Consider the following 22,918-nt stretch of genomic DNA (forward strand, 5'->3'; position numbering starts at 1 on the left):
GTACAAATGCCTCAATTTTATTTGAAAGTTGTGTTGTTCACACTATCAATGAGACTTTTATCTCTCATAGTAAAGCAAAAGCTGCAGGATTGAAAGTGACTATTAAATGCAGTGTTTAAATTGATCCAGATGCATTGGACAAGACACCAACAATTTTTTTTTAAAAACAGCTTTTCAGATTTGAAACTTTATTTAAAATGACTAAATATAGAAAATCACGCTCCCTCGCTCATTAATCAAACACACAAAGTCAGTGCATTTAAAAGGTACTCAGCTATATGCTTTGCAAAAGTTACATGGAGTTTGATGATGCAAGAGAGAAGGAAAAAAATACATTTTATCATCAACTATGCTTTGCAAAAGTTACATGGAGTTTGTTGATGCAAGAGAGAAGGAAAAAAATACATTTTATCATCAACTATGCTTTGCAAAAGTTACATGGAGTTTGATGATGCAAGAGAGAAGGAAAAAAAATACATTTTATCATCAACTTAAATGAGAACAGTTTTTTTTTTTTGTCATTTGAAGCCTAGCCAACCAAAATCTCCAGGATAAAGAAACCATGACAGTCTGCATAGGGTTAAACTGAAGGAATGAAGAGAAACACAGCCAAACAAAACCATGTTATCTTTCAAATCTTTTCTGGTAAATAATTTAAACCACAAGAAACTGATCTCAAAAACTTTATTTCCCTTAAAATAATGACTAATTTCTATACAATGAAACATGTGATGAAGTGAGCTTAGTCTGAATCGGAATCTGATGAACTGCTTTCAGAACTTGATGAAGTACTTTCAGATATTGTTTTTGATGGAGCACTTCGAGCTAATCCTTCTAAGTACATTCTGCAAATAAAAAGCCATTAATTAATTTACTAGTTATTAAGTGAATCATTTAGTCACATTATTTTAAATTTCTACGTGTGCTTAAAGTTAATAAAACAAATGAAATCTAATTAACTTTCTGCTTCTGCATGAACACTTAGATCTCTGTCGTCTAATACTTATGAAATTATTATACGTTGTTTTTTTTGCTTTACACGTTGCAGATGTTCCTTCAGATTATTACTTCCTATCCCAAACCTCCCACAGGATGATGGGGGATGGCAGTGGGCAGGGACCATAGAGACGACATGACCATGTTATGTAGAACAAATAAATAAGTTGCTTTTGGTAATATTTTTAAATACACTGCTTACTAATTTAATAAGCTGCTAGGGCGTGATAATAATGTGTTTCAGAAATAACAGCTTGTTGTCTTGTTCTCTTAAAGTGTAAATTTGAGTTGTCACAGGAACATTACAATAATGACGACAATGAATAAGCCAAATACTAGTACAAAGTCATGAGTTAAAGGTACAAACAATACATAATTAACAAATGTGTTTGGTCTATACAGAATTTTAAAAAAGAAGTAAAAATGAAGGCCTACCTTTCTTCTTCTGGTAGTGCTAACAAGTCTAAGCATGTCTCAACCAAGTCTGGGATACCTTCATAATCCAATGCTAACATTGTTGTCATTACATTCTAACAAATAGAATAAATACAAATGTTGAAAGAAAAAAAGTCAAAAAAACTTAAAACTTATTAAACATTTGTATAACGTTTAGTGCTAAGTTTGAAATTCTACCAGGCCCTTCAATATTCTTTCAATCTAACATTGTCAAGTCACTTCTATTACTCATAATAAGGAAAACACAGAAAGATTTCCATTATGGAATAAGCACTTCTACAATAGAACCAGATCTGATCCTGTTGAAATGATCATTTTCGATGTTTATGGTGAGGCTACACTTTTTTTTTTTAAAACCCTCCACTCATAACCATTAAATCACAACTATCTCCACTCATAGCCACCATACAATCACACAAGTTGGAATAAAATATACTAGTATATGTGCACCAAATTTATTTTTTGCTTACAACTAATTAGAGGAGTGGAAGTGTGAGGTGGCTACACACACATAGACATCAATGAAAGACCAAGGAGAAATGGGAAATTAAAAAGGCAGGGGCTGGGGAAGTCCAAGTCTTATACCAGTGGCAGGCTGTGTGAGTGTCTCCAACCAGTACTCAAGACTGATTTAGACATTTCTGAGACCAGAGTCAGTGACTTCAATCATCCCAATTTTCATTCTTTAAATGTGTTGAAATAGTGTAATGTATGATTGAAATATACCACTATTCTCACACTGCACAACAGAAAGTGGTCTAAAGCTCCTCCTGCCCCCCCCCCCCCCCCCAATTAATTTATGAATGATGACCATAGCCTCATTTTTGACTTATCACTTTGAATAATAAAGGATTAAAATAATCAAAGCAAAGAATGTTTAGTACACAAGACGACTGAGATGCTGAACAAAGCAAGACAGCTAATGAGACTAACCTTTGCAGCATTGTAATCAGGCACAGAGATTAATTTTTTGGCCAGCTTGCTCAATGACAGTGCACTAAGAAAAAAAAAAAGATTTAAAATCTTTATTTTTTTTTTATGCATTTTTAAAATTACAATATGAAATTAAAAAAAGTGAGACAGTTTTGAAAACAAAATTTTCGGTTAATGCACCAAATAGTTTTTAAGTCCAGCAGCAAAAAAAATAAATAAATAAAATCATAAGTATGGAGTAAAATGTCATTAGAATAAGAATAATTTGAACTAGATAAACAAATAGATATGTGAAGGATATTTTCTTCTTTTTATGCAGCTCTTTTTCTGGCTGTAAATTGTAAGACAATGTAAAAATTGAGATTCCTTGAATGTGTCATTGAAAATGGGTTGTCTTACCTTGGACTTGTTTTCCTTAGGCTTCTTGTGTGTTTGTATAGCTCAAATAATTCACTGAGAAATAGATTTGAATGCTTTTAAATAAACATTGATTAAACAACTTCAGAAAATTGGTCGAATGGGGGAAGGGAAATCTACAAACTTTTAATAAAAGGACATTTCAATTTAAAGGACTGCTAACGACATGCTCTATAAATATAAAAATATGAGTAACATATAAATATTTTATACCAGTATAGAAAAACATTTCTTATCCTATCTTATAAGATACAGATAGTACTTCAAAAAAGAAGATGATTCCGTTCTATGCATGTTTTCCTAGGTCAATCTAGTCATGCAAATTAACCAATGACTTAAATTCTGCCAAGTCATTGGTTTTCCTGGCTAGCTCAGGCATCCCAAACCCCATTCCATGCTCTAATAGCCCATAAGTTAAATTAGCTTGTCATATCTGTTTTTAAATATCTTTCAGCATCTACTTTAATGACAAATCTTAAACCAGAATCTCATTTTTAAAGTTTGTTACGTTCCAACAAAACATTCTTTTTAATCTAAATAAGAAACATCCTCTTGGTGAAGTTAATGTGAAATTGTTTTTTAGAAACGCAGGCTGAATAATTTAGCAGTAAGGACTGGATCAGGCTAGCAGAACCATCAAGGAAACATTCAAACTTGTTGTTTTGACAGATTATATGAAGCACAATGAAGTAAAAATGTATCAACCGAAAATAACTCCAAAATATGTAGTCAAAGCCAAATAATCAATCAGACCACATTGAGATATGATCGTTTTGATCCTAACAACCAGCTGGTCTGCATAACCAGATGTGACTGAATAGGCAAGTACATTCAGGTAAAATCTTTAAATGAAGCAGAATGAAAATTTAAAAAAAAATGTATCAACCCAAAAAAAACAACAACCCTCTCACTATTAGTCAAATACAGATAATCTGACCACATTTAAATGTGATTGTTTTGGTACTAATAACCGATTAACCATTGTGACTATTTATGGAAGTAGAATTAGATAAAAACTTTAAAAAGGAAAGCAAGTACATACCAAGCTTTGACATGATCATCATTGTTTAGGTGGATGATAATCATTTCTCCTATGACATCCCCATCAATGCTAGGAATTGAAAACACAAGTATATATATATACACAATAAAAACAGATACATGCAAATTCTTTTACAAAAAATATATAGAACAAAGTAAATCTGAAGCTTAATCTAGAGAGGAAAGAACAATTCCCTCGATGGGGTTTCACTTACGCTGGAAGTTGATGCATCTTTTCTTGTTTTAGTTTCCAAACCGCCAACAAAGACTGAACAATATCACACAGTTGTCCTTGAAGCTGTAAGGAAATAGATAAAACAAACTATCAAACTGTTGAGTAACAAACTATTGTAACAAAAATAACTAGCTCTGAAACTGTAGAGTAACAAACTACTTAACAAAAATAACTAGCTCTGAAACTGTTGAGTAACAAACTACTGTAACAAAAATAACTAGCTCTGAAACTGTAGAGTAACAAACTATTGTAACAAAAATAACTAGCTCTGAAACTGTAGAGTAACAAATTACAACAATACAAAAATTCTAGCTTGGAAACTTGTAATTACAACAGTAAAACAATGTAAATGACAAGCTCTCGATATCTCTATACTGACTTGTATAACATCAGACTGTAATTCACTATCCGCTTCATTCACAAAAAATTTATACAAGGGTAAGCAACTATTAACTTTCTCTTCAATGTTCCTCTCGATGATTTGAACCTGTTATTTCGGTCAGATTAACCCATTGTGGATGCTTTAAAACTCTTTTTTTTTCATTTTCTTTTTTCCATAAATGTTTTTCATTGCTTAAAACTTTATGTTGAATAGTTTTCCTTAGCTAAACATCCAAAATTATTTCCCCTTTAACAAATTTTGACAGTCTACAATTTCTATAAAAGCAGGTTGCTTAAATATTCTATTTTTATTTAACATGGTAGTAACATGGGATAACAAACTAAAGCTCTCCATTTTATGTGTTTTTACATTGTTATTAGCTTTAAGTGAGTAAATGGACATATATATATATATATTCATTCAATTTGGATCATAAAGTTTTTCCAAGATCTAGGCGTCTTGTCCACAAGTCAGTTAGTTTTCCTTTCTATTTTCATAATCAAAATTCAAATAATTTTTTCTTTTATACAAATAAAGATCTACTATATAAAAAGGGCATGCTCCTCGCTTTAATTGTATACTAAAAGTTACATTTTAAAATTTGGTCTCTTTGTATAAATAACAAATACAAAAAAAAGGGGTTACTTTCAGAAGACCAAAAGTAACCATAGCACCTAAACTTAGTAAGCCACAGAATATGGTGAAATCAGGTTGTCAATAGCTTTTCTAGATTTTGAGATCTAAATGTCACAGACAGACCACACAAATGAACAGCGGCTTTTCCTTTGATGGGAGCAGCCAAAAACACAAGAGGTGAGTAAAAAAAACAACTAGACAAACCGTTGGTTCATGTTTGTGTTGGGCAAGTGTTTTGAAAAATGTCAGGGCAAAGTTCTTGTCAACAAAATAGTTGCCTCTTTGAATGTCTGCAACACATTTGAAAAAAAAACAACAACATTCTTATTAACGATTGACATAAACTGGAAAGAAGTCACGACAAGTGATAAACAAAAATATTGTTTTTTGTTTTTTTTAAAGATTAAAACTATTTCTACTATACAATATAACTAAATAAATAAATATTAGCTTTTTATATAGTGCTACTTTCATGCTTATAGCATGCTCAGAGCGCTATGTTCCAATCTCATGTGTGGACCAATGGTTTTCCATGCTTTAAGGCGCTCAGTAAACACAACTCTGCTCGAGTCGGGTTAGCTCGAGCCCCCTTCATAGGTAACCAAGCCAAAATCAAGTCTCTTGACCACGTTTCACACAATATCTTGACAAATTATTAATGAATTAGAAAAACTTTTTTTTTTGACGTGGATAAATAATAATGAGCTAGATAATTTTTAAAATTTTTCTAAGAAAATACCATGTATAATATTATGTCAATTTTTAACTAATTGAATGATTTTATATTTGTCTTTACATGTAAAAAAATAATTAAAATCACTTCCAGAAAAAAAATACATGCAATTGAAAATCCTATTCTCTGAACTTTAATACACCATCATAAAAAAGAAAGAAAGAAATATAAAAACAAACAGCAACAAAAAAACAAAACAAACCAACCTGTATATATTACTGGTATGTACTGGAAAGTGTTGTACAGTGAAATATTCTCCAATATCATTAAGTAGATATCAGATGTTGGGTAGAATATCTAGACCAAAATAGAAAACAAATATACAAAAGATTCCATAACTATTAATTTAAAAAAAGTACAACAAAATTACAATGATCTATTGACAAAGAGACATAGACAATACATGTAACCAATGATAAATTGGCCATTCTACAAATTCTAGAAGGTACACAGTTATAGTACTTCATCTTGTGTCAGTTTCAGGGACATACTTAATAAATGAGCTTCTTTAAACACACACTTAACCTATATATCAATTACCTTTCATTGATTTGTATTTAATTTAAACTTAATAAAACCAGTTTTAAATTTATTAAATCTTTCCATACAAGTGTTCTATAAAACCTAGCATCGAAGGACTGTAGTATTCCATAGCACATCTTTGAGTCTTTAACAAACACAAAGTTATGTACAGTAGCACATTATTGCTATGTACACTCTTAGATACAAAACTTGATTTTTTATTCAGTCTGACAAGCACATAGCATTATATAGCACATGATTCAGTCTCTGTCATGGACATGGCACTACATAGCACATGATTCAGTCTCTGTCATGGACATGGCATTACATAGCACATGATTCAGTCTCTGTCATGGACATGGCATTACATAGCACATCATTCAGTCTCTGTCATGGACATGGCATTACATAGCGCATCATTCAGTCTCTGTCATGGACATGGCATTACATAGCACATTATTCAGTCTCTGTCATGGATATGGCATTACATAGCGCATCATTCAGTCTCTGTCATGGACATGACATTACATAGCACATGATTCAGTCTTTGTCATGGACATGGCATTACATAGCACATTATTCACTCTCTGTCATGGATATGGCATTTCACAGCACATCATTCAGTCTCTGTCATGGATATGGCATTACATAGCACATTCATACAGTCTCTGTCATGGACATGGCATTACATAGCACATTCATTCAGTCTCTGTCATGGACATGGCATTACATAGCACATTCATTCAGTCTCTGTCATGGACATGACATTACATAGCACATTCATTCAGTCTCTTGTCATGGACATGGCATTACATAGCACATTCATTCAGTCTCTGTCATGGACATGGCATTACATAGCACATTCATTCAGTCTCTGTCATGGACACGGCATTACATAGCACATTCATTCAGTCTCTGTCATGGACATGGCATTACATAGCACATTCATTCAGTCTCTGTCATGGACACGGCATTACATAGCACATTCATTCAGTCTCTGTCATGGACATGGCATTACATAGCACATTCATTCAGTCTCTGTCATGGACATGGCATTACATAGCACATTCATTCAGTCTCTGTCATGGACACGGCATTACATAGCACATTCATTCAGTCTCTGTCATGGACATGGCATTACATAGCACATTCATTCAGTCTCTGTCATGGACATGGCATTACATAGCACATTCATTCAGTCTCTGTCATGGACATGGCATTACATAGCACATTCATTCAGTCTCTGTCATGGACATGGCATTACATAGCACATTCATTCAGTCTCTGTCATGGACATTGCATTACATAGCACATTCATTCAGTCTCTGTCATGGACATGGCATTACATAGCAAATAAGTTCGTATCAAACTATTGAGACAGATCCTAGAAAAAAAAAAATAACAAGGTATAGAGCTTAAGGTACATGTCATGGACATGGCATTACATAGCACATTCATTCAGTCTCTGTCATGGACATGACATTACATAGCACATTCATTCAGTCTCTTGTCATGGACATGGCATTACATAGCACATTCATTCAGTCTCTGTCATGGACATGGCATTACATAGCACATTCATTCAGTCTCTGTCATGGACATGGCATTACATAGCAAATAAGTTTGTATCAAACTATTGAGACAGATCCTAGAAAAAAAAAATAACAAGGTATAGAGCTTAAGGTACCCCCCCCCCCCCCATATTTCTACTTACAAAAGGACAAACTGACTGGTATAGGTTCATGACAACATCTGTGTGCTCTAGCTGGGCGATTAGTGAGATCAAGTCTAAACTGCAGATGAATTACAATGCTTGGTTAAAGAGTAAGTTGTAAGCAAATCATACATTGGACCAAAGAATATGAAAACAATTAAAAAAAAATATATTATTTATATATTTTTCAAGTTTTTAAACCTTATATTTTTATTTAACAAAACTTTAGTTTCTCTCATTTCTGCTAAATTAAAAATTTGTAACAAACAATAGTGTTTATGATATGATCATGCGTATGAGCACTTTATGATGAATCTATAACCTGTGGAGTCTGGGAGGGCATGAGGTGCTCTGACCGCACTTCCCCGTGGTGGAGGCTGTCCAGGCCTGAGCAAGCTAATATAGCACAATGCAGGACTGGTCCCTATGGCCTAATTTTGACTCATGTGCCCCAGATTTGCTAATCTCCATCTTGACAGGTCTGGGACCTGGATGATAACATGTATGCATTATGCATAACAGCAGGGTTTCTCTCCAGGGCTTTAACAAGAGAGGATTTCAGTCTCTCAAGCCCTAACTCAAATGGAGTTTGATGATGATGATGAGGGATGTTAAAAATTCCCCTGGCATGTAATATCATCCTAAAAGAGTTAATAACTTATTTTTTAACCTGAATGTTTATGAATTGTTCTCCAGCTTTTGTGTCTGTTGATTTGAATTTTTATGTGCACCACTATTATGTACAAACACTTTAGCAAGTTACATTTATTTTAGTAGGATAGTATATTTAAACTGACCCACAAAAAATAGTTTTGAGTAAAAACCAAGTTATTCTAAAAAAAAAAAAAAAGAAAATGAATTGATGTTTAATAACTTAATGTTAACTTCATGTACTTACTAATAGGTGAATTGTAATTGTCTGTGTCCAACCAAATCACTATTTTTGCCAGTTTTAAAAATCGTGTGTAACCGCAGAGCAATCTTGGCATCAGGAAGATGTGTCGTAATCTTAAAAAATACAAAACAAAACCTTCTAAGTGCTTAAAACTGTATATGATATATGCAATGTTTCAGGTAAATAAAATGAAAGAAAACAAGACAAACATAAATACTAGGCCAATCAAACTCACAATTATAAAAAGTTCTAAATAAACACCCACAGCTTATTAAAATCTTGCTTTGACTTTAAGTGCACACACTATGCATGCTTAGTTTATTAAAGCAAAGGGACACAGTTTCAAACCACTTAGAAACACATGAAGGAGATATTACCTTGGTTTGAGAAATATCAAAACTTTACATATTTGTGTTACACAATTACAGAAGAATAAATGATTGTTTCTTTCCCGTTACATTCCCTAAATCGCTTTTACTATAACTATATAAGTATTCTAATTCTTGTAAATGAATAAAAAACAGTTTGCAGTTTTCATTTGAACTCTGCAGTTTTCATTTGAACTCTGCAAGAGATTACTTTCATAACCAAAACTTGAGTAAGATATTTGTCACAACTGATGATCTTGGAGGAGATAGGAACTTATTGAACATGGTAATGTTTGAGACTTTTGATTTAAAATGACAATATTATATAATTTCTACAATTACACAATTTTTAGTTAAAAACAAGCTAAACATAAAAAAATATGTTTTAAAAACCTCTCTTTTATTGATTCAAATGGCAACAATTATTTTGAATCAATCATAACTGTACAAAATTGCATCTGTTACTCTCCTGGTCTTGCATCTCTCATTATTGCAACGCTTATCTTCCATTAGCTTAGTACTTTTTCCATTTTAAAAAATTAATTAATTAATTAATTACAATGACTTATAACTTACAATTAATTATAATGACTAATTGGTTAATTTTTTTATTGATTCATGTGTTGTCATCAACAAGAAATAATTGTGCCAAGTTTCAACTGCAACAGAAAAAGGAAGTGGGAGAAATAACATGTCAAATAATTTTGACCAGACAGACAGACCAAATGAGTTGATATAAGCTCTGTAAAAATACCTTAGCAATGTATATATAAAGACTACTAAAAATCAACAGAACTATAGATCTAATATATTTTTTCAGCTCTAGATGGATCTCATTTAGAGTCTTATTCAAGAGTGAATTAAACACTGATGTGGACATTATACAATTAATACTGGCTAAAAATATTGAACTTACCACTCTCATTGCCATTCTGAAAAACAGCACTGTGGAAAGTGAAGAATAGTGTTAAGTAAAATCACAGCTGAAGTGAAGGAGCACAGTTCATAAAGAAAAGAAAAAAATTAGCCAAATAAACCAACAGATGTATGTACTGATAGCCAAATAAACCAACAGATGTATGCACTGATAGCCAAATAAACCAACAGATGTATGTACTGATAGCCAAATAAACCAACAGATGTATGTACTGATAGCCAAATAAACCAACAGATGTATGTACTGATAGCCAAATAAACCAACAGATGTATGTACTGATAGCCAAATAAACCAACAGATGTATGTACTGATAGTCAAATAAACCAACAGATGTATGCACTGATAAAATGTTGAATACATGGTGATGTTTTTGTTGGGCCATATGCATGCTACTTCACATGACAAACCTTTCATCATTCCTTGTATGGTTTATCAAGTCTGACTTTATGCTCTATTAAATCATCTTATTTCAAAAGCAAGGTAACCAATGTATAATTTTTCACCCCGGAACCAGACACAACAGAAAAGTTTTACTGAAATATTCCCCTGTGGAGTGACACCTGAGAATGCCAACCATGTCCTTTAAAACTGCATTCTTCACTGAGAGGCCCCAATAAAGAAAAAAAAAAAAAGTCTTATAGAAGAAAAGCTATACTGCCTGTGACATAAAGTGAACACGGTCTTTCAACAAAGATATCATGGCGGAAAGAAGACACAACAGACATGCACTCTCACCTTTGTTGCCAAAACATTTTTTCTTTTTGCATTTATTTAAAAAAAGACATAAAAAAAAATTTGAAAACCAATACAAATATATGAAATACTGATTGACTAATAGAACTGTTAGCATAAAGAGATTATTTTATCCTGGGGAATAAGTTTAAAGTCTTTAATATGTGGACAAACATAATAATCCTCCCTCATCCTTTAGGAAGCACCTATAAAAGCAAACACATACACACAAATATAAGGGTAAAAAAATGAAATATAACTTTCCAGATGTACTTTCATCTATTAAGTAATGTCCACTAAGAAAAAATAATAAATAGTTGATAAGAGTTTCTGCAAAGAAAACTCAAATTTTAAGTCATGTCCACGAACATTCTACTTACAGTCATTCTCGCAAGTCAACTGGTATTCTTTACTTTCCATGTTGTTGAGTATATCAAGAAACAAATCTGCATTTTTGGTTTTGGGTGATTTGTCTAGGTAAAAAAAATATATACACAAATACATTTAAAGAGGGGAAATTAAAAAAAACAACATAATAATAAAATGGTTATATTGTTATTCTAATTCTGATGTACAACAGCAAAATAATAAATAAAATAGAAAATAGGAGAGCATAATGAAATGTAGAACATTTTAATTTGGACTGACCAATTCAATGAAATAGTTCATTTATCAGAATATTTTTGGGCCTACACTTTGATAGTGCTGGAATTTCCACTAAGTTAGAAAATTTTTATTTTTTTTTAAATTTAACAATCAATTTTAACATCCTATGGTCTGATTTAAAGAAATTATTTCTGTTATCACTGGCCACTGCACACCACCATCAAAAGTGCAGAAGGAACTTTCATATACACAAACAAAACACAAAATGTTTTGGTGTATTGATGCATTCTACCCAAGTATTAAAACAGAAGAAAGAGAGCTGAGTGGTAACAGTTGACCACTGTGTGTGCTTGTTGGCTGTCATCCCATCTTTCTCATTAGTGACTAGACATCCTCACCCAGCCTAAAACCCTTAAATCCAAGTACACACATTTATATCACTTATTGCACAATCACTTAGAAACAATAAGACAAATTTCAACTCAATGCTACTTTTACCACAAGTAAGGCTTCACTCAGTAAATAGTTACAAACCTTTGATATCATAGAAAATTTTCAGCATCTGGAGGTAGGTGGCTAGCGTTGGTTCTGTTGACGAATCAAACGGATTCACATTTAGAGATTATAAACACTTGTCATGATCATTCACCAAAAAGAAAGTGACACAAGAAATTAAAATGTGTAAATGTGACATGAGATTCAATAAAATAAATAAATAATGCTCAAAGAAATTATTATCATAAAAACAAACAAACTATGACATAACATTAGAATGGGTCATGACAGCTATATCTATGGAAAACCAGAATGGTAAAAAGAAGACATCATAGTTCATTTTTGAACAGCTAGACAGAAACAAATATTTGTTAACAAGTAAATAGGTTGCTTTATTTGATCAATGAATTCCCCCCCCCCCTCCTTTCTTTTCATTATAATTCTCCTCCTAATTAAAATTCATCTTGCCAACATGTGTGCTGTTCAGTTACATTAAAGTTTATAATATAACAAAGTATATACAGAAATCATAAACTTTTTTTGTGTTTCACTTCTGCTTTTCAGTTATAACCTTAATGTCAAGGATTTCATTTAAAAAAAAAATGTTTATAAGTGATTATTCAGTTTACTTCCTATAGGTTGGTAGTTCAGTAGACAAATTCCTTTCAATAATAATGAGAAAAAATATAGTAGCCCTCAATGTATGTTTCAAGCTGGGGTAATAAACTCTGTAGCCAGCTACAAATGTTTAATTTACTTTCTGCTCAGTCTGACTATAAAATTTACAAGGAGAAATTAACCTAGTCTCTCATTAGCATGTACCACTGGGTTAACACATGAATATGCCTAACATGTAATTAAGCTTCTTTGAAGGAATGTCTGTAGCTCGATAAGACCAACCAATAATAATTCCTTTTTCCTTCCATTTTTTAATTCAATATTTAATTCTGACCTTAAGAATCACAGGTGTGAAAACAGATTAAAATTAAATAAAAATGTTTTCTAATCAAATTTATTTTTCAGTCATAAAAGAAATTTATTTTTTTAAAGATTAAAATTCTGTTAGTTTAATCCGAAAATGTCTCATCATTTACCGAGTTCAAGTGCTTTCATTTCCGACATCACAGACAATGCAAACTTCTTGCACCCTGACCAGCGAGATACTCTGTTACAGCTGAAGAGAACTGAGTTGAAAGTCTGGACATTGGGCTTGACATTGCTGGCAGCCATGTCTTTCAGAAGAGTCTAAAGTAAACATCATCAAGACAATAATGAAGTGAACAAATAACCAGGATACATACAGAAAAAAAATTTGTTGACATGGACGTGTCTCTATAGATCAAGAATTTAATTTGATTAAGATAGTTTGAGGACAAACATGCAACTACTCAGAGACCTAACAAAAAAAAGTCACTGTTACAGTCAGTGCGCAGAGTAGTGTGAATGTGGAAAGGTGTGAATGTATGTGGAAAGGTGTGAATGCGTGTGGAAAGAGGAAGTAAAGAAATAAAGTTCACTTTACTTTTAACAGTACTATTTTGTTAATGTGTTTCTAATACACTATATCACTGACTATATCTGTGATATGCAAGTGAAGACCCACGGGTAATATCTGGCTAGTATATATATCATATATATAAAAACCACATTTTTTTTCACTTTTGAAAAGATGTGCTTCGACAAATATATCAGTGTGTAAAGGGTGTTTTCGATATAGCTACCCTGTATCTTAATTTATACAGTCTAAGCTGCTTTAAATTTATCGTATGTAAAGGAAATCTAGTACCTCTATTTCCAAAATGACTTCTTCCATGGTTTCTAGATCAAGAGAGGCCACAGACAATAAATCATTGTAGGTCAGAACATCCGCTGTAGTCCAGGAACAATAAGGACAAACAATTAGCTTTACATAATGCCAAAAGGCAAAGAATGCAGGAAAACAGAGCATAGGATAACTAGAAAATGTGTGTAGACTAGCAGATGCCTTTGAAAATGAAACTATAATAGGTCCAATCTCCTACCTCCCATAGCTTGACTAACACTGATTAATGTAGCAGCAAGTCTACAATTAAAAGTGTGCTCCTTTAACAGTATAACATAGTATCATTATCTTTGTACTGAAATTTTATCATTATCTTGAAAATCACATGGCAAGAGATAGTGTGCAGTTCTAAAATCCTTGCACCAACAGGTCTTCCCAGCATTGTCCCAATCCTCAGACAGCAACACCTGCGCTGGCTCTGTCATGTTTACCAGATGGAGAACAATCGCATTCCAAAAGTAATTCTTTATGGGTACTCTAACATCTTGCTGAAGAAAAACTGGTCACCCCAAGCTCCTTTATGTGTATGTAATCAAACAGGACCTTAAAACAGTGAACATTGATACTACCATTGGGAAGACAGCACTAGACTGCACTAGGTGAGAGTGATGGTGACCAAAAAGTCAAAATAGCCAAAAGTCTTAAATTTAAAACCAACTACAAAAATTACTTTTTTGTGACTAAATGAACAATGTTGAAAGATGATCCTATAACAGTATCAATTTTTGTTTTAACAAGTGACTGAAATTTTATCCTAAGAATTAAAAAATTAGCCACTTCATCAAATTATTGTTTCATCTAAACATGCCTGAGTGAGACAGCAAAGATATATTATTTATTAAACTATACAATGGACTGTTTACAATTTCCTGTCCAAAAGCAGTAGGAAGTTTAAAAAAAAGAATTTTGTATATATAATAAAAGGTGCCGAAATATAAGGCTTGAAATACCTGTCAAATTAGCAGCTCTCATTTCACGGAACAAACTCATTGCACCATTTTTGTTAAAGTACTGAAATAAAACAAGAACATAGTAAAGCACATAATAATAAAAAAGTTCAATCGACATGTACAACCAAATCTTTAAAAAAAAAAAGACTAAACATATATACTTACTGTAGCCATCCCTCGTATCAAATAACAGTAAGCCGCTGTGGTTTTAACTGGTAAATCTCTAAACACTTGTTCAGCCAGGCTTTCTTTTCTATAATAACATGAAAATTGTATTATGGGGCATTCATAATGATATCCCTAAATAAATAAATGAGCTCAAGCTTGTACCATTAGTGGAGAAAGTACATTAATACCAATTAGACTTTCATTACTAAACAAAAATGTTGCACTCACTGCCATGTAACAGCAGGAAAGGGAGCATCTTTGATAAACGATGGAGGTTCTATAAACTGTTGGACATCACTGGGAATCTCTGGACTCTGATTGTTGAATACGCACAAAAGTTCCAAAAATTTTTCAATTGTCTCTTGACTTAATTGCGATTCTGAAATTAAATTTGAATAATTTTTTATTTACATTTTCAGACAAGCATTATAATATGACAAATTTGCATTTGTGTAATGTTGTTCCGCATGGTTGTCATTGCCGGAAGTGGTAATGGATGTTAGCACTCCACTACCTATAAAAGGCTTCCTAATGGCATGCATCTCAAATAGCCTGACAACCAGTCCAACTCCTGGCCTTCACATGTGGCTCAGATATTGAGTCAGGCGGAACTTGTTCTCACTAACAGAAGAAGGGGCAAAGGCGAATAACTGGTGCCTAAACCAGTAAGCTTCAGGGAGGAGGGGCTCGTTAGCCATGGCTGGCTACCCACCTAGGAGAAGGAAAACTCTGAATTCAAACCTCTGTTGCCTTGCAGCTATACCCAATCATGGGAAAGGCTTCGGGAGTCAACCCTGAGGAAAAATCATCAGGAGCTGGCGACCCTAAGGCAGTTTGCAGCACCCAGTGCTACACTTTGGCAGAACCTGCGATGCCACTGACCCCAAACTGTATCAGCACTGCCGTTCCTTTGGATACAACAGCTGCATGGAGAGGGGGGAACTGTTGTTCCGACCACAGCCAATGCCCAGGCATTCATCTCATTTCCATGAGATGATCCATAGTCGTATTGCGGTGGAAGGAGGCCATAGAATGTCGTTCTTTAAACAAACAAGTTTTTTTCTATTCAAAAGGCACATTAAAAGACTAAAGAGATATGTTCTGACAAAACTGACTGCAGCAGTGAATTTTTTTCCCCATTTTTTTGATGTAGAAAATAATTACCTAGACCAAGAGTTAAAGGGAGGGTATAAGCTTCACCTAATTACAGGGTTGCTGTTTTTTTCCCTAAATTTATTTATGAACCAGATTTGTTGTATACGTATAACACAGAAGACGCTCATTTAAATTTAAAATAGACTCCTGTATTCTTAGGGAAATTTAAATAAGCATATTTCCTTCTCTACAAGTCAAGCTGCCAGATGTTAAAAGCAAGGACTTATGCTTGCAAAATATTTATATACATTATTAGCGGAGATAATAATTTATAATAAAATGATCAGTTATGAATCAATTTTTTTTCAAAGTAAAATACTGATGATAATATAATCTTAACATCAATATAAAAGTCAATTTACTTGGATTAACTGCTTCATAAACTTGAATGGCATCAGAAACTTTTCTCTTTGCAATCCTCTCCAACAGAGCAGCTTCACTTGGCTCCTTGTGGACATAGCCTTGAACAATGTCTCGCCAGACCTGCACACAAAGGATGAGTGGATAACTGACTCGTCTTTTATATTGGCAAGAAAAAATAATTTATTTGGCCCCTACCTGTCTTTAGAATGACTTTAATGTTAACAATTTATTAAATTTTTTTTTGTTTATTTCTGTGATTGAATTTTTTTTTCTTCTCAACATTGAGAATATCACACAATCTGGCTGTTTATTTTTTTTTTAGCACTGATGGGCATTGTCATGCCTGACCCCACTCAATGCTGCCTACCATTGCTCATGAAAACTGACCAGATATTTCACATTGTCTATGTGTAAAGAACCATTCTTTTTTTTTAATGTTAGTCCAGATTTTTGGAAGACCTTGAAAAGATATTGATGTAAAAGAGTCACAGAAAAGGGTCAATGAATTATTTAACTATCTAAAAAGTTGTTTTTTTTAAAGGAAAGGAAAGCTATCTATCAGGGTTCAGTGGTCATTATCTTTAGTTATTGATCGTCAGTATTTTCACTGTGTTTCATTTACTCAACAATATCATATGTCAGTCAGGTTATTATTCTAATTGTACAAGAGAATGTATTTTGTGTGACTTGGTTCAGAACTGGATTACTAGTTTTGTAATAAAAAAATATTCCACACAGTGTTTCTTCAGTGAGTTTAAATATATGTACAGAGTTCAGACAGAAATGTCTTTCAATGAATTTGAAAACTAAATAGAGGACATCAGTCCTTTGGAATGAGTGAGAAAGATATTTTTGAAATCAATTACAAAAGAGAATATATATTAGCAAATTCATTTTGGAAGGTACCTCCCTTGCTTATTAAATATTTCAAAAACTAAAATAGGTAATTTTTTTGTTTGTTTTTTTTTTGGTAAAAGGACGATGAATAAATTATAGAAATTGGCATCTATGTAGTAAAAAAAATAAATTTTGTTGAACTAACTTCTGGTAGAGGTTCTTCCCAGATTTGGGTAATGTATTCAGGATACATTGACATCATCATTCTGGCAGTCTTACGCCCACTGTCCTTGGCAGCCATATTATTTTTCTGTATAGAGAAAAAAAAAAAACACACAGCATTTTTACATATTAATATGTTTTTATAAGAAATATTTGTGAGTCCAGAATGTTCTCTTCTGCCAGTGATGTTCTCTAGTCTTCTGTAATTTTATGATAGTTTTCACAGTGTGATGCCATGAAGCTCTATCATGTGCTTCTAACTACCAGGTGGCAGGTCGAGGGATGCTTTGAGGGTGTCCTTGAATCATTTTCTTCTTCCACCTTGAGAATGCTACCAAGAAAACAACTAACAGATATATATTCAATATCTCCTGTAGTCTCTCAAAAGGGTTAAATTATTGAACTGTGGTAAAATTATTTTTGTCAGTTAACACTGGAAGAATAAAAAAATCAAGATCTGTTTGCACCTTTGGAGAATCTAAAGGCTAGTTTCACAAAGCCCGCTGTGGTCATGGAGATCAAGCTATAAAAATAGTGCATTACTGAGATTATAAAGTAGGATGTACTGATTAAGACTGGCAGGTTTTCAAAGAAAAAGTGTTTTTATTTAGCATAATTTTCTTTTTAGGTCATCAAAAATAGTTTTGAATGTTTTGAAGAATCCATTACTTTCATGGCACTGGAGGCCACAGTAAATGAAGGTCCCGGGATGCATGGCAGAAAACAACACAGAAGCAGCTAATAAATATGCAATTCTTTTGTAAAACCTGTCACATCAAGGCCAATAGCCTTTAGCATTCAATATTATTGAGCAAGTGGGCTATTGGATGATACAAAAAAGAAAAAAAAAAGATAAATACCTTGAGAAAGTCTGAGTTGCAGTAAAGATATGGATCATCGATCGAGCTGTACATCGGCTGGTTAATGTCCTGTGAACAAAAAGAAATTTCTTCTATATTGTTTTATCTCAAATACAATAGCAAATCATTTCAGATTGATAGCCCTAAGAGAGTAATCTACTGGGTATTCTAATATAAGATATAAGAAAATATACTTACATTTCGCACTGTTGAGGCTAGAGCTTCTAAGATGGCAGTAGGGCTCCTAAACAAAAATAAATAATTCTTAGAAATTTGCTAATTTCATGTAAAATAAGATTTAATAGTAGCATAATAAGTGTCATTCTGTACATTAGTCCTATAATTTAATTTTTAAATCCCTCACAAAATGTATATCTCTAATAGTCACACACCAAGCTGGAAAGAAACTAATTATCTCTAATAGTAAACACCAAACTGGGGGAAAGAGCCATTTCTCGATTCATGTATCTCTAACTGGATTGGTAAGTAGGGAGATAAAAATAATAAGAATATCTGGATCTGGGTTTTTCTAGACCTAAACTTAAATCGAAAAGTATAAATAAGGAAGACAATCATTGTATAAAGCATTACTTCATAGTGGATTTATTATTTCCATTCATCATTCATGTGTATATTGTTCCATTAAATATACTATTAGTGCTTTTTGTTGTCTACAAATCCAAATTTGCGATATAGTTAATTATCTTATTCAAAATTCTAAATTAGATTCAGGTTCAGTAAACACCAGCGCACATAAAAATTAATAATTTAAGAAAAATTGGTAATAAAGTACACTTCATATAACAGTAAAGTTACCCTTTCAGACCTTGTGGTCTATACAGCAGATAATGTAAAAAAAATCATCTTTTTCTGTGGCCTACAGTTAACGAGGGTGTCATGTGGCCAGCACAATGACCAACCACATTTACTTTTCCCCAACTAATGTCAGGTATCCAGTAAAGCTGGTTGAACTCAGAGATGCCAGAAGATCATGAAATTAATAATCCCAGTCTTCACCAAGATTTAAATCCTGGACCATAGTACGGAAGCCAATCGCTTTACCGCTCATCCACCGTGACTCACAACTCACACTTTAGATTTATCATTTATGGCATTGAATATAATATATATGTCAATATTCTAACATTCCTACAGACCCTCATTTCTCTCACCTTTCAATTTTGTCTGGAATAACTATTGGCTGGAGTTCAGCTGAGGAGAAAAAAAAGGTGACAATTATTGGTTTTATTGATTTTATTGGTATTAAAGTTATTATTTATATATAAATCTTGCCAGTGAGTGACATTCACTTTCAGTTACTGAGAGTTACTCTAATTCTTAACTCTAAATTTTAAGGTGTGAAAAAAAATACTAACAAACCTTCTGGAGTCTTGTCTATTTTAATAGGATGCTCCACAGGAATAAAATCTTTCTTTTTCTTAGCTTTGTCATAAATGAACCAAGTGTTACCAAGTAAGCTTTGCCCAACTGTAAAATGTCTAGGGAAAAAGTCCAAGTCAAGTCAGTCAAGACATTAATTTAATAATTAATTATTTAATAAATTTCAAATGAACACATTTTTAATTTTAGATCTAGACAAGTACTATTATTACTAATAGACTTAAATAGACCTAGTCTAGTAAATCACCTCAGGTTCTGTTCAATAAATTTAGCTCGCGACAAAATAACCTTCGAATGTTTTCTGATGGCGGCTGCCATTTTTTTTTAATAATTATAAAAGTTGGAGTTTTTCTATGTTCTTCGTTTTGCAAAACAGTCATGACCTGTATATATATTATTTGTCGGATATCGTAGGAAATGTTGACTTGTTAGATTTTAGAATAATTTAAGATCATGGTTAGATGAACCGGATTTGCAGCAGTGCCCAGAAGTAGGGCAGAAGCCATCCACAAACTCCAAAAATTATAAAATACATATTTATCGAAAAATAAGTAAAATGAAATGAAATTATTTTTTTTTACAAATAGGCCTATGACTTGCTTTTATATGTATTTAATAATTGAGGGCGTTATGTTTTTATTTGAAGTTTTCAATAAACGTTAGATAAACAAATATCCTAGACAGGACCTCGACTTACTTAAATCCGACACTGAGGTAGTGTCTCTGCATTTCTCTCTGTGACATTCGGGCAAAGCGATCCAAACATCGTGTGTGGTTAGGCATATATAGCCTACTATAGGCCTAATTCGTTGGTATTGGCACAAACCATTCTCATATTAGGCCTATGCTATAGTTTCTTCCATAACTGTTTCTTTTACATTTCTATTTTAACAGGTGAGATCTGACACTGGTATTTTAACGCTGGGTAAAAAGTTGGATTTCAGAAGAATGCCATTTGTTTCAGTGTTTGTATAATACATCTGGATTCCTTAATCAATGCGATATTTTATCATATGGCTATAACCTATAGGGTGGCTGCCTGGTTCGACAGCGTTAGGTCGTCTCGATGGTCCGGGGTTCATACCCTGCTCCTGCCATCCCCCATCGTCCAGTAGGAGGTTTGGACTAGGAAATAGATTTTCTTCAACTCTGAAGGAAAATCCTAAACATGTAAACATTGTAAGGGGCCTACAAACAAACATCCTTGAAGATTCTTAAAAACAAAATAAAGAAGGCATTTATACGTTACACGCGTATTTATGCGTTGATGTAGCATGTTAATACACGACTGAAACACTGCTAAGAAATTTGTTTTTCCTGGCTGATTCAGGCAACTGGTTTTGGCTATGTAAAAAATGTGCCTTTTATCTTTGTGTCTTTCGTTAAGGAAGTTGAGTTTTTCCATTTGCGAATTATGGTTCAGTTTTATGTATTATTGCTATTTTACTTTTTAGTCTTTTGTCTTGATGTATCTATGTGTTAAGTGATTTAACTAATGCTGTGTTCCTGAATTAATGCATTTGGGTAGGCGGTAGGTCATTTGCGTTAATTAAAGACAGTAGTGGGCCTATAATAAGTAAGATTGTTCATTGAAGTACATCTGAGTTAACTATTGGTTTTGATTTTAAACCATTTATTATAACAGTTTGTTCTCTTCCTATCATGTTATCATGCTGGTGTAATGGACCTTCACTAATGCCAAAATATTTTAATTGTGTAACTATTTAACTAGGGCGATAATAATGCCTTAAAGAGTTCCCCCTTTCCGACCATTAGTTCTGTAGGGCAGATGATGCGGTCCAGGGTTAACGAGGGTGTCATGTGGCCAGCACAACGATCAACTGCCTTTACTAATTGGTAATGTCAGGTACCCCAAATAGAGCTGAGTGGAATCAGGGGCGCGCTAAAGATCCCGAAACTAAAAGCATAGTCTTCATCAGGATTCAAACCCAGGATCCTCCGGTTCGGAGGCCAAGCGCGTTACCACTCAGCCACTGCGCCTCCATGCATCAGAGAAAAAAATTACATTTAATAAATCTTCAATTTAATCTATTAGTTTCACTTTCACTTTGAATTTCTTAAAGACATAGTGGTATAAAGTATAGATATCTGGTATACAGTAGAGATATTATCTGGTATAAACTAGTAGAGATATTAGGCCTATCTGGCTTTATTGTTTCTTCAATGTAGTTTATTGAGCTTATCCGTACATTAGTCATTATATATGTCTACCCGATATTCTCGAAGTAATGTATTCAACAGACAATAATAAAGCTCCCCTTTCAGACCTTGCGATTTGCTCCCCTTTCAGATCTTGCGATTTATCTTATCTTATACTATACAGACGTTACTTCATTTAGTCATGCATGTTAACCACTGACTTAAATTCTGCCAAGTCACTGGTTTTCCTGGCTGGCTCAGGTAACCCATTCCATGCTCTAATAGCACCAGGGAAGAAGGAGCATTTGTACAAAGTTGTCCTAGCATATTAAACGAGGAATGTGTCTTTAGAGACAGATGACCTTAAAACATCATCTGCCCTGTAGATCAACAGACAACAGGAAAAAAATTTGCTAACATATTTGTTTTTTTATTCGTCTAAAATGTATTTTTTTTTTAAAATTCTTTGTATGTGCTATTAGCTTTAACATTTCCTATAGTATAGGCCTATGTCACATTGGTTTCTGAAAGTCACAGAATCACATTAACTTTGATAAGCTTGATGTACAAATTCACGTAATTTCAAAGCATTTTGAGCATTTTGTGGGAAGCGTGGTCGAGAGGCCAAGTACGCTTGGCTTGGCTACATAGAACGGGGCTCGAGGTTCGACACCCGACTCGGGCAGAGTGGTGTTAACTGAGCGCCTGGAGGCAGCACGGAAAACCAACTCCTAGATACCCGCTCCCCCCCACTGGTCCACCCAATTTTTTTTTGACCAAAAGCGCTCTGAGCATGCTGTAAGCATGAAAGTAGCGCTATATAAAAAGCTATAATAATAACTTAAGCGTACTTCTTTACTCAATTATGCTATTATAGTTCAA

General features: G+C 33.3%; 1 protein-coding gene across 1 annotated transcript; it reads right to left on the bottom strand.

Moving 5' to 3' along the window:
- Positions 1-670: 670 nt before the first annotated feature.
- LOC106054606 (protein PTCD3 homolog, mitochondrial-like) lies at positions 671-20,254 on the bottom strand. Its single transcript, XM_056018232.1, has 25 exons — positions 20,124-20,254; positions 19,856-19,974; positions 19,648-19,687; positions 18,674-18,719; positions 18,476-18,544; positions 17,599-17,703; positions 16,556-16,676; positions 15,267-15,417; positions 15,036-15,123; positions 14,871-14,931; positions 13,885-13,967; positions 13,193-13,343; positions 12,138-12,191; positions 11,378-11,470; positions 10,245-10,273; positions 8,964-9,073; positions 8,066-8,144; positions 6,036-6,126; positions 5,301-5,386; positions 4,059-4,141; positions 3,845-3,913; positions 2,785-2,838; positions 2,386-2,449; positions 1,432-1,526; positions 671-845 (listed from the first exon to the last, which is right to left on the bottom strand). Exons 1-25 carry the CDS (start codon positions 20,192-20,194, stop codon positions 743-745), a joined length of 2,115 nt encoding a protein of 704 aa, XP_055874207.1. The 5' UTR covers positions 20,195-20,254; the 3' UTR covers positions 671-742.
- Between the last annotated feature and the right edge of the window lie 2,664 nt (positions 20,255-22,918).

Source organism: Biomphalaria glabrata, chromosome 1 (assembly GCF_947242115.1).
Source record: "Biomphalaria glabrata chromosome 1, xgBioGlab47.1, whole genome shotgun sequence".
In the NCBI taxonomy this organism is placed as follows: Eukaryota; Metazoa; Mollusca; class Gastropoda; family Planorbidae; genus Biomphalaria; species Biomphalaria glabrata.